Source organism: Ischnura elegans, chromosome 11 (assembly GCF_921293095.1).
Source record: "Ischnura elegans chromosome 11, ioIscEleg1.1, whole genome shotgun sequence".
In the NCBI taxonomy this organism is placed as follows: domain Eukaryota; kingdom Metazoa; phylum Arthropoda; class Insecta; order Odonata; family Coenagrionidae; genus Ischnura; species Ischnura elegans.
Genome location: NC_060256.1, coordinates 95,348,364 through 95,361,598, shown reverse-complemented (window position 1 = coordinate 95,361,598; position 13,235 = coordinate 95,348,364). Strand labels below are relative to the sequence as shown.

Genomic DNA, 13,235 nt, shown 5'->3' with positions numbered 1-13,235 from the left:
GTAGGTGAATTGAAAAAGGGCTTGTTTCATGTAACAATTCACAAGGGAAGCCATTCCTAATCTTTCTCTGTTGGTATGCAAAATCATTTAGCACAGAATTGAGGCTATCCACGCTAATTTCCCGGTAAAATGTCTTTTATGACAAATTTTGGGAATTGCTTCATTAATATTGCATGAGTCATGAGCAGCATTTATCTTTCAAACTACACCGAGGGCTGTGAAGTATATTTTTTGGGAAACTGGCTGCTCTGTGGAGAATAGTGAGTTTCAGAACATTGGAGCAGTGTTGGTCTTTTCCATTCGGGAAAATCATCAAAAGTGGAACACAGCATCACTCATAACTTCATCACTCTGAAATGACCAAATAGCTCTACATGACATTACATATTGGATTAGATTCTCCAAAGAGGCTAGAAATTAACCCTCTCGCAGTCGTGCTGTGACACGAAGTGCAACACTTGGCGATTTCTCAGCTACTATCAAGTATGACCATTGGACCATCAATTTGTTGTCCCCCATCTGGGAAGAAAAGCCTCGGAGCATGATTAATAGCATTTATAATCCGGTTGGATGCAGCCTGAAACGGGAGCACTTTTATAACTAAAAGTAAGACTTCTAATTCACTTACCAGGTAACTTTAACACCCGTATACATGTCTTTATATTTAATTTATGATGCTATTAGTAGCAGTAGTACTTGGCTATAGGTTATTTTAAAGCCAATTTAAACGCTCTTTTAGTACAGTTGAGGACCTCAAATCCGGACAGCTTGGGACCAAAGGGTTTCAGGTTTTTCTGGATTTCTGGTCGGCAGCATGTGCAAAAAGTGGTACACTTATTTTTGAGAATTTTAATGGTGTCGGAATGTACAGTCATCGCGCTAGACAATGCCACGAATGCTTGAATTAACAAACATTCTTAAGCCAGAACTGAATGAGCGTCACTCAACCAATATTGATCATTAGTCAATCATTGATTGGCATAGCAAAGCTCATCTTGTCATTCAGACATGTGGATGCTGCCGAGTGTCGGTCATAAATTGTAAAATAGTCACTGTATACCTCGCAAATAAAGTATGCGACCGATGGATAGCAAATATGCAGTCTCAATCCGCTCTGCTGTGTATAAGGAGCACGGGTCTAGCTATGTGTGGATGGTGTATCGAACATCGCTCCTAGAGGAATATTCATTGCCTTAGATGGATTCTAGTACACAATATTGAAGAAGGCAAAAAATTTGCCGAATAAGTCGTCAAATCACGACCGTAGCAGCCTTAACTATTCGTGCTCAATACTGGAATAGAACTAGCAATAAATACATCTTTTTCTTCATTTTCAATAGCTTTCATTAATAGCATTCGCTAAGAGACGTTGCGATATCTATCGATACCTTCCTTAATCGGACAGTCAATCTTTACACATGCTTTTATGGTTTGTTAATTTAGAAATGCGTTCAAGATTTTGTGCTCGATATATGAGATCCCTACGTGTCCCTGCCTAGGTTGTAAGCGTATGTTCATGGCTTTTTGCTAACTTCCTACCCGTCACAGAACAAGGCTCGGAGAGCGGTGCTAAAAGGCGGCAAGTCGAAACACTATACGGAGAGGAATTTTGAAACGTTCCGTATTTCTGGTTTTCTGGATTTGAGGTCCTCAACTAATTCTCCTGAGAGCGACTCCACCTGCGACGAGTGTTTGAAATGACGCCATTTTTCCTGCGCATGCGCTCTTTGTTCTATATCTCAGCCTCCTGCCTCCTGTAATCTGCCGGTAGATGGCGGACATTCGGAGCTCGCGCGCGAGCGGCGCCCTCTTCTTCAGTTTCACAATGGCTCCCGTGGCAGACGGGCAGCTTAGTTGACGGTAAACTTCTTTCAAACGGATTTCAATATATACATCCCTGCCTGCGTTATACAGTCAACCTATGCCAATATTTCGCTTAAGTTCAACCTCTGTGTATGCCTGCTCATCCGTGAAGTGATTGCATCGTTTTACTGAAACGTGATAATCTGCCTGGTGATAGGAATTCAGTTATATGTGTGGGAGATGTCGAAACAGTGAGTGCTCCTTCGCTGGTGCATGCTACGTTCCTGAAGGAGATAGATCCCCTTAGGTGAGTAACCTTCTGGCATTACTGCTTGCTCGCTTGAAGAATACTTGTCGAATGCATTGTGAGCCATCGCCAGTGTTATAGTAACCTGTCTTTTTAGGGGACACAGTTAAAAACAAAGATGATGTGATTGTGAATCCACGGGTCGAATATCGAGCTGTCTGGTTCCCTTAGTTCGGGTGTTCCCCGGACGGTTAGTGTATTTATATGTCAAGGTTGTAGATCCAAAAATTAGCGGCATTCAGCTTGGTGCACGAGGGTGGAAGTGTTCTCCCTCTGCCAAATACCCTTGAAGAGGCTATATCATGTAGTTGTGTCATTCATCGCCCTCGGCACGCAAGTGCTTCCTTGGTGCGCGTTTTGAAATACAAGTGTGTAGTTGCGGTCCACTCATCGTGCGCGACGGTGCCGTTGAAGGAGGTGTTGGCCTCGATCGTCAAGGACGTGCTCCCTCCCCCCCTCTCCACGGTGTCCAACAACGGGCGAAAGTGTTATTTATTTTTTTCTAGCTCACGGCTCCGTTGCATTTGATCTGTCTTCCGTGCCGCGCTTCCGAGGTCACGCTTGCCAAAGACCCGTACTTGCCTCCCTTGCATTGCCGGCCGATGATTCGCCCAGACGGTTTCGATTTAGGATGTTGCGCAATGCTCCTGCGATCGTCCGTTCGTGCCTCGCAACAGGACGTCTCGCCGTGTGATATGTCTTCAAAGTGATTCCGTAAACTCTCCCGCCGGGCCCGTTGCCGAATCTTGTTTCGACTGCTTCGCGAATGCAATTTGTGCTTTGGTTTCGCACATAGGCGGTCGCCCCCTGAGCAGCCAGTAAAAAGCGCGGCAGCCGTGCGCTACCTGACCGTGCGTAATACGTAACAGTGTGTTGCATTGGCCCGCCCTCGTTTTATGCTTGCCGTCATTCCCTCGAATCTGCCTTGCAAAAGGTGGCATCTTTATTCTGTTGGGTTGCACCGTCAGTCAATGAAGCGCCAATTTTCAAATTCGTATTCCTGATAATTTCATTGTGTATGTGCAGGAGCGGATCCAGGATTTATTTACAAGAGTATGTCAGGTCTTCTCATTCTTGAGAATAAAGACAAAATATGTACTATTACTGTCGAAAATATTCTCTTTATTTCAATATGAAATTAAATTATTGAGTCTCCGTAATAAACAAAATGAAACGAACGTAATGATAGCCGTATAAAAAAAATCTTGTCTATTGTTTGAGCGTCTGGGGGCGGGGGTCACGTGCCCCCCTTAAATCCGCCTTTGTGTATACGAGAACTTTTACGACGGATAAAGCCGAGTATCATAACATGCACGATGCCATTGCATTTCTCCGGTTTACGAATTGTCTACTTTTCAGGAGCTAGTTGTAAACCACCGGCCCGTCGTCAATAATTGTATTGCCATGTAAGGCGATCTCGAGAATATCGTCTAGAATTGAGAGGATAATGATGCATAATGGCGCCTTTTTGTGATTTTCTAATTGTGTGAGTTTACTTCATGAAACCGACATGTCTAAATTGCGTTTACAATCGGCTTACTTATAGGAAGCGAAAAAGGGTTTCACTAGGGTGTGGTAGATGTGTTATGGTGGTGGTAGCGTATTGCAATTAAATGTCTCGGTCATTTTGCACTCATGTATTGGTTTGTCAACGCAGATTACAAGCCACTTCAAGGGTGCTTAAGCAGTGATTGAGCATTTTTACTTGTTACTTAGGTTTTCATAATAGATGGAAAGGCACGGAAGGGGTTTGCTTCTACGTTAGGAAGAAATGCCTGTGTAGTTAATGAAATTGAGTTATCGGTCGATTGTGTGATGGAGTATTCTATGCAAGTTAATCAACACTTTTTAGTACTTATAAGTTTTCAGCAATAATAGGGATTTCACAGTCAATTAGAAGAACCTATAGCCGTCATTTTTACGGGTACTTTGAATTTTAATTATTTACGTTACATTGATCATGCATTTTGATGATATTGTTAATGTTACTCATAGCTTTATTTTGAAGTATGAATGTTTTATTTCCAGTCACCAGCATATGTGCTAAAAAAATTTCATCGAGCAGTCCCGTTTTCCGGGTAGCGGAATAATCTATTTTGACAACATTCACTTTAGAACGTGTGTTTTATGATCTCTCTTATCTGATTCGTTTCCTGACATATAGCGCATAAATGTATTGTTGTTACAATAGAGAAATAATGACAATCATGTCGTTGGCATTACGATATTTGACCCTGGTACTCGAGGGTCAAAGATGGTTAGTCTTTGCAAGGTCTTTGAGTGAACCAATTCATAGGCGGATCTAGGGGGGGGGGGGCACTGGGCCACCATAGATCTTCTCCGAATTTACCGATTAAATTTAGCCTATACTACGATCTACGCTCCCGTAAAGATTCCCATCCTAACTCGTGTAACATACTGGAAACGCTGCACTTTTTATCGTAACAACTCATCACGAATCTGGCCGCCCTGCGCTTTACTCTATTTTATTAGTCCTACTTCGTAAGGGCCGCTAACGCTAGCAGCATATTCTAAATGAGGCTTTACTTGAGTTAGGTAGCTTATCTCATTCACCTTTCCAGGGTATTTTCCGAGAATTATTTTTTACAAATCCCAGGGGCCTGATTCTGGTTCTTTGTGGCTAATGCCAGCGCAATTTGTTGAAAATACTAGCGATCTGTGTATGCATTCATATTCCCATTTTCATTCGCTAGATATTTCGCCAGAAATGCATGGCTTCGTGTGTCTGGCGACAAATAAGCCATTCTCGTTCTGTCTGGCGAGCATATAGCGATGGAAATGAAATCACTCAAGCGTTTTGGTGAAATAATTGACGAGAGACAGACTCGTGATTTTTACCTCCACTTCACATCATTATTATGTTGTATTTTTTATCCCAATGTGTTTTAATTGTTATTAAAATGCTTGGCATACAACCTATGTGTTGTTTTACTCGTCTTGCCGTTCTACGTAATTAAATAAATGGGATTAAAATCGTGTTTGCATTTGAATGAACGGCGAAGATTTTGCTTGATAATTGTAGTGTGTTATCGTGGTAGTGTTGGGCGGTGATTCTCGTTCTCCTTTCGCCCGAGTCTTCACTTCGCTATGGCAACTCGAAGCGAAAATTTTCTCCGCGATTATTCTCGTTCTTTTCGCCCCGACTATCGCTTCAGTTCGGGTAACTTCGTTCTCTAGGTGATAGATTGTGACGTAAGCAATGACGAATTACCCATACGTAAATGGGCACAAGATGATTTCAGCGATTAGTGGATAGCATGGCTGTATACCATACATAAGTTACGAGGACGATTGCTGCCATATTCAATTTTTTTCTCTCCACCACAAGAAAAAGATTCGCATACTATGGTTTTCATCTTCAGAGGCAAGTCACTTGAAGTTGTCAAAATATTTTCTATGCACAGGAAAATCTCTCATCAGTTGATCAGCTCTTATAAAGACACATTAATTTCACTATTAGGCTTTACATTTATGTCAGACAGAGCTCTATGCAGCATAGGATGGGTAGTACGCTGTTATGCTGCCTTTGTTGTTCGTCCAACATAAGCAAATAGTGTTAATAAGAGAATATTTTACTGTGTTCCTTAACTATTCTTCCCTAAAATCTTATCCTTGCCTCACATAAAGTCCTTAGCGTAAGAAAAGGTGCTTATCATTTTCTTCCTTAAGTAAACCATAAGAAATTTCGTGCCATCTGGGTTAGGTTAAAATGGAAAATATTAACCCATATAAGTTTCACCGGAGTGACTTTTGGACTCAACGTTTACATCTACGAAAAAGATGTAAAACTAAGAAAACGGTATTATGTTCAACTACGGAAAACGACTAATGAATTAGAAATATTGTACAACAATGCTTAACGTATCAATTTGATAATCTCATGCAATTAAAAAACATGGCCTAATTCATTTTAGAAATATGATTTGAACTTGCCAACGTGCTTCGCGCTCTTCAATTGTTTCGGACTACGGAGGCGGAGCGTTAATCGCTGAAATCATCTTGTGCCCATTAATGTATGGGTAATTCGTCATTGATTACGTCACAATCTTTCGCCTAGAGAATGAAGTTACCCGAACTGAAGCGATAGTCAGAGCGAAAAGAACGATAATATTCGTGGAGAAAATTTTCGCTCCGCTTTTAGTTTCCGTGGCGCAGCGAAAACCCTGGCGAAAGGAGAACAAGAATCACCGCCAATTTACAGTTAGCTTTACCGTATACCGTAAACACGGGCTACTTTGGCCCACTGTCAAACCTTTTTTAAAGATTATTTTCTTATATTTTTCTATTTTACTTTGTCAGGCCTTCAGAACATTATGGCCCCTATAGAATGTCTTTAGCACAGGAATTGAATAGTTTTAATCTCCTTTTTTAAAATTGTGTGTATTTAAAAAATAGTTTTACTTTGGCCAGTGTTACCCTTTAGCACAGAGTAGAAACCAGATTTCTATTCTGTGCCTTGAGTTTGGGCTACTTTGGCCCAAGGTGATTTTCCTCGCTTCAAAGCATTGTAAGAATATCTATGACCAAAGAAAGACGTGGATTCCAGAGGAAATCAGTAGATTTGATAGAAAAATACATTTTAGAGGCGTTTTAAGTTAAATATATTTGTTTGAAAGATAGTAAAATATAAGAATGTAAATGTTGTTTTTTTATTAATTTTTTACCAATTCATTTTTAAAATAATCGCACAAATATTATCTGATTTTTTAAAATCCTTATCTATGAAAACATTATGCAAATACGTAGCTTAGCATGTGACCCCAACAATCGCAGAATGTTGCTTGCAGGTTTTTTTGTTGCATATCAATAAATGAATATTTTATATAAACATGTCGGCCCTGTTGGCTGATATGTTTAAGTATAATGATATATTTTTATTATAAGTTTCCATAATTTTATTCGGTTGTTTAACCAGCTACAGAACTGGGGCCGAAAACAGGACAGAATTAATAAAGGAAAACTAAAATGCAGGCCGACTACCCACTTTAGCTCAGCAAAAAGAACACAACATGCATTTAAAGGATTGATGGTTGAGGGAAAACAAGTTTTGAAGAAGTACAACCTGCTTTGTCGTAGAAAAATGGTGGGCCAAAGTAGGTCTAAATTTTGAGGTAAGGGGACCCGTTGCTATCATGAAATTTTTACATAAAAGCCTTAACAGTAATAAAAGTTAAACTATACCAATTTATTAACTATTAAATTTTGCTCATAAATAGGTACTTCCCAGACTTACGGCAGGTGTAGGGCTGTGTTCACAAACAAAAGTTTAAGAGCTCTGAAAAAAACGCATGGATGTACGAAAAAAAGAAAACCATTGGTGCTGACTCAAGTGGTGAGCGACAAAATATTTAGAATATACATCAGTAAAAGCTTTATGCTGCACCTTATTATTGGAAACTGCTGGGATCAGTCGAAAAACTGTTTCCTTAAGGTAACCAGAGTTCGTTGTATTTTTTCTCAGATTGGGCCAAAGAAACCCACGTTTACGGTACCTCGAGTATGTGTTTGCCCCACGAAAGATCCCGAGTACTTAATGGTAACCCCGAAGTATTTTACGCATTCGGCATTTGATAGTTGAATCCCGTTTACAGTGTTGCTCCTCCTTGATTATATCAACACACATTTTTCAAGATTTTATTATAACTCCTGCTGCACCATTCATTTTTTTTGGCCGCGAGGTCCTTTTCTAATGCTAATCTATCGCAATGGTCGTACACTTCTCTGTACACAACTACTTTATCTGCGAAGAGGCGGATTTTGCTCGTGACCGCGGGGGTCATTCCATGTCAGTTCATCCAGGCATGCCACCCACCGACTCGAATTTTGATGAACCTTGGCGATTTTCTATCAATAGATGGCAATCTATAACGTATGCTTCCAACTTTTGAATGAGCTTAAAATGCGGAACCTTATCGAGTGCTTTCCTGGGGTCTAAAAATATGGCGTCGACTTGAACATGTCTGTCACCCGCTGCTAAGATATCATGATCGAAGGCAGTCAGTTGAGTTTCACAAGACCTCCCTTTTATAAATCCCTGCCGTTCTTTTGCTGACAGATTTTGATTATCTCGATGGCCCACCTGAAAATAATGCATTCCAATATTTTGCAAGAAATGGAAGTATGTGAGAGCGGCCTATAATTACTAGGCTTTGCCCTGTACCCACCTTTAAATATAGGCGGGACAGGAATATACCTATTTGTGCTTCAAAAAATAAGCTTCCAACTACAGCTTGATCCATAGCGAGTGAACCTCCAGAACACTTCAGGAACAAGTTCGGAAACACAGCAAACACGGTAGGTCACTGTGGCGGAGGACGCGTCAATAAACAGGCTTCACTTGCATTCGCTAACACTCTCTACAGGTTGTTTATGTCTCTATGGTTTATCACAGGTAGCTCTCACTCCACGCTTATATAACAATAACATCCCAGCCAGGAATATTACAGTGAGGAGAGGGATAAACATATTTAGAAGTTAATTCAGTATAAGTGAGTGAGTTTGGCCTTTAATTACTAGGCTTTTCCCTGTCTTTTGTGTGTATTCCCTTTGTTTTCTATTAGGGATTAATTAATCAAGATTAATTCGGATTCGAGATCACTCGATTCATTGTGAACGATTTAAAGAATCGAATAATTGCCTCGAATCAAATCCCATCCGAATCCACATGATGAACCGAAATTTCTACCTCTAACGGAGGTGGTCTAAAGGCCGTTTTACGCGGTACACGGAATTGCGCAAAACGTGCGGAGGCGCAATCAAAATTGCGTCGTGTAAAGCGGTGAATTGCTGGAACAAATTTTTTATTTTTTTATTTTATTTATTTCACACACCACCGAAAACAGCACTACTCGGCCTTTACATCGGGGTTGATAACATTTAACCCTTTGCGGTCCAACGTCGAGGTTGGCTCGACAGGCCTGGTGCGAGCATCAGGTCCAACGTCAAGTTGAGCTTAACATCACAAGGATATATATGGGGATTATACAAGGGCAATAGTTCAAGAGATAATTTTTACATAGATAAATCTTTAAATAATAGGCTCTTCAATTGAACTTTTAGCATTATATTGCATTCAGTGGAAGTTAACTTCGAACAAAAAAAAATTAAAATCAAAACATAAGCAAAAGCATTTAAAAGGCACCAACGAATCCTGTCAATAGGGTGGTTTCCTATTATTTTTTTATTGCCTATATCGGAAGATTATCTCCTGGAGTACGTGTTTCACGCTTTTAGATTTTTAAATGACGATATCTATTTTTCGCGATTAAATGAAAAGTGAAAATTTTCAAGCGCGCGAAAACGCGACGGGTAAGGAAATCTCTCCGTATGACGTATTTCTGGTTCCCCCTCCCGTCTTGATCGAGGCTCTGAGCGCTGATAGGACGCAGGATGCTAGAGGGTAGCTGAGTACCTTGCTGGCTGATAGCGCTTGGCTTAAAAAAGGTTTATTAATACCTTATCAAACGAAGAAAACTTTCCGACCTTAGCCAGTTTTAATAGGTGATTATTAAGACATGTTTGCCTGAGCTCTGCGCCTCATGCATGCATTGGTAACCTCAGACGATGTATAACTCCTATCTTCTCCTATAGAAACTAGGTCCCTGTGACGTCACGTGGAGTGGCATCGCATGGGCGCCAATCTGGCCCTTTTCAAATGAGGATAAAAATGGACCATGGCCATTCGTCTAAACCGGTATTTCTAAAACGAAATAATTTGTATATTATGAATACAGTAATGGTGGGTAACAAATCGCAATCAATGCATTTCGGTTTCTTTGATGAAGGAAACTACCCTATTATTATACTTATTTTTTAAAAATTAAGTTGGACCAGACCATTAGAATTGAAACAAAATGGACCGCAAAGGGTTAACAATCACAAACATTATAACCAACAATGACCCTGGATAAGGGTAACTTACCCAGGCGGGACTCGAACCCGCGACCTTCGGATTGGCAGGCGAGGACTTTACACTGTTGCCACCGAGGCTGGCTTGCGAGAATGCGAGGATGCGAGACGACAAAGTAGCCCCTGTTCTAATTTCGTTCATGCATTCGCGCAATTCCACGCCATTTTATAAATTAATGCAGCTCTAACCTGCGCAATTCCGTGCCCCGTGTAAAACGACCGTAAGAGTTGAAGAGCGGGTGAGTGTGAATGGCTCCTAGCGCTCTCTCGTGCGCCGCCTACGCGCTCTTCAGAGCAGGACCGTAAGCAGATTGGAATCGCACTAATTTTAAGCGGCGTCACTTCCGAAATGTGACGATCGAAAAGAGCTAGTAAGAGCGAAATATTGCATTTACGGTGGATTGGAACGCGGCCATGGCCAGGTATTTGAAGGGCGGCATGTGTTTGATTTCATCGAAATCGCAGTTGGGTGATTGCCTGACGCCAGGTGGTGAAATATTAACTCGCTCACTATGTTCGACGTTTTATTATTTATTTGTTTGTTTGTTTATTTGCCCTGGAGACGGGGATAATGAGTGCGAATTGTGTTTTCAGGTGCCCGTCCGAGATTGAGGGGGTGGCCCTCAGCAGCGCTCGACCGGCCAGCGTTGGAACTACGCGCCCGTCTGTGGATTATTGCGTCACCTGGGGAGCCCACTTGCTGTTTAGTGCTCCTCGTGTGCCCGCCCCATTGAGTGTTGTTGGTGATTGTCCCGCTGTGTGTGGTGTTGTGGCGAATGGCCGAATCGCTACTTCAGTGTACTCTCTCGGCCGCTGCCGTCATGCCTGCCCCGCGCAAGTCGACGGCCCGGACCAACTCCTCCACCGTCGCCTCGTCTTCTCCCTCCTCTCGTCATTACCATCCCTACAAGCAGCGAATCCCTGCAAGCAGCAGGACCGGCGTCTCCACTTGCTTGTTGGAGGGTGGCGCCCGTGGCGAGGGGGGGCAGGAGCCCGTGCAGCCCCACCTGGCCACGCCGGCCCTGGTCGGGGGCAAATACCTTCTGCAGGGTCTAGTGGAGGGCAGCGCTCTCTACCGCTGCGTCGACGTGCAGACCAGAGAGGAGTACATCGCCAAGGTAAGAACTCGATGCCAATCCCCGCCCCGCCCCCCCTGTGGACGAACACTCGCCCGAGTTGGTCGGGTCAGGGTTATATGCCTCGTTCAAATTACGATTGTCCGAGCGATCGTCCAAACGATAGTTGGCCGAACTAGCCGTGTGAATGCATGTCCTGACAATAGTTGACGTAGTTCCGAACGTTGCCACTTGACGATGGTTAGGCGCTGGGAGACCGGAAACGGCAGAGTCCTCTAGATTGCTCTCTCAACACTACTCTCTCATCATGTCGAGTCGTCGCATAGGCTTCCACTATGGCAACCACGACGTCCGCCATTTTCAGTGTAAATACTCCGTTTTCCCATAAGGAGATGTGGTAAAATTTCTTCGTTTTTTTGGTAAGCGAAGAATGTTGGTAATTTTCGGATAGGTGATATTGATTTTCGAAACCTTCAGTAACATAAGTACAAATTTTCTAGGCATGACAACAATGGAAACGGCGAAAATAAAGGTAAAACCAGGGCAAAGGCTAAACGTATTACGACCTGATCGAACCCTTGTTTTAATGGCTTGACACCCAATTGCGCTAAATAATCACTGAAAATACTATTAACGGAAACTCTTACCCTCAATAAAAAGGCTCTTTGCAAAATATGTTCTGACACAAGCAATTCCGCCGCGAGTTTAATGACTGAAATCTGATAGTAGGACAGCGGGTAGATGGGCGTAACCAGCTGGAGACGGCCTTTCAGCGGCGTAGTGCGGTGGGATAGGACCCCCCTGTCCCCCGGACAATATGAAAACAGTTACTTTGATTAATGTAAAAAACAAAATATTGAGAAATGACGAGTTTACAAAAGATTTCTTTGACAAATAGTTTTTTCGATCATTATCCCGAACGAAATTCCTGGCTACGCCCCCCCCTTAGAAGCGAAAAGAAATTAAGCTCGTAACGAAAATTTTAAAGAAATTACTTAAAAAATTATATTCGCATAAGACATGCAACAAATTTAAGTCATTCTCTTCATTGTATAGACCAAGGAAACGCTGTCATAATTTACTTACAATTTTGGCTTCTTCATTCTTTGCAAAAATGTTACTACTTGAAAGACCACGACATGTCCTCCTTGCTTTGATCCTGGGTACCAATGGAGCAGCGAGGGGGGTTATGGGGGATAAATTCCTCCCCCAGAGATCAGAGAAATTTTTAATTTTAATCCATTTTACTTAATTGGATTAATATTACTAATAGAATAGTCTAAGGACTAATAAAATAACCCTCAGAAAGCCATAAAACTCAACATTTATCTTAAAATTCGCCAATTTACTAATCTCGCACCGACCGCTTATCCTGGAGGGTATTCCGTTCCCCCACACACCCTGGTATTAATTGCACCTAAACCCACCCCCCCAGTCTTAAGTACTACCTGGGCCCCTGCAGGGTACTCACATGGATGGATGTGCTCAATACCAAATGCCAATGATAGAAACAGTCAGAGGGCATATCTGTTCCAATGATAGTAGTATCCAGCGGTCTGGGGTCCTGATGGGGGGAATTCGGAGGTCTTCCTTGGAAAATTTTAGGGAACTGCATGCCCGAAAATGGATTTTGACAATTTTCTCGCTCTTAAATAGTAGATAAAGATAAAAATAAAATACTATGAAAATTGAGAAAATTAATAATTTATTATGGAGCTGATATCTCTTTAATGAATTTGTCCCAGAAACAGCACTGAAATCTAAAAAAAAGAAACTAAATACAATCTTTCCAAATAAGCACTTGCAGTTTTTTTTTTACCTTCTGGACACCTAACTCACTTCATTTTATTTACAATGAGTATGCAGTAAAGAAAGCAACCAATGAACACAAAACTTTTTATAATTACAAAAAATATTGGTACAAGTAACCTAAGTAATGAATATCTTTTTTTAATTACACCTTTAATATCCCCTCAAGATGGAGCAGGCCCCCCCTAAGCTTGGGTGACTCAGAGATTGCCAACCTGGCCAGTCCGCCCTTGTACCCAAATAGCAATGCAAGCCGGAATCAGGCTTGCAGCAACCTAGAAAAAACAAACTTGAATCACGGTTTAACAACT

General features: G+C 41.8%; 1 protein-coding gene across 1 annotated transcript in view; it reads left to right on the top strand.

The window, feature by feature from the left end:
* The first annotated feature begins 1,812 nt into the window (after positions 1 to 1,812).
* The window catches only part of LOC124167915 (tribbles homolog 3-like), a 72,145-nt gene continuing 60,722 nt past the window's right edge, over positions 1,813 to 13,235 (top strand). Inside the window, exons 1-2 of the mRNA XM_046545980.1 lie at positions 1,813 to 2,110; positions 10,634 to 11,157. Of these exons, the coding sequence (XP_046401936.1) occupies positions 10,816 to 11,157 (342 nt within the window). The 5' untranslated portion in view covers positions 1,813 to 2,110; positions 10,634 to 10,815. The remainder of the gene's footprint in view (positions 2,111 to 10,633; positions 11,158 to 13,235) is intronic.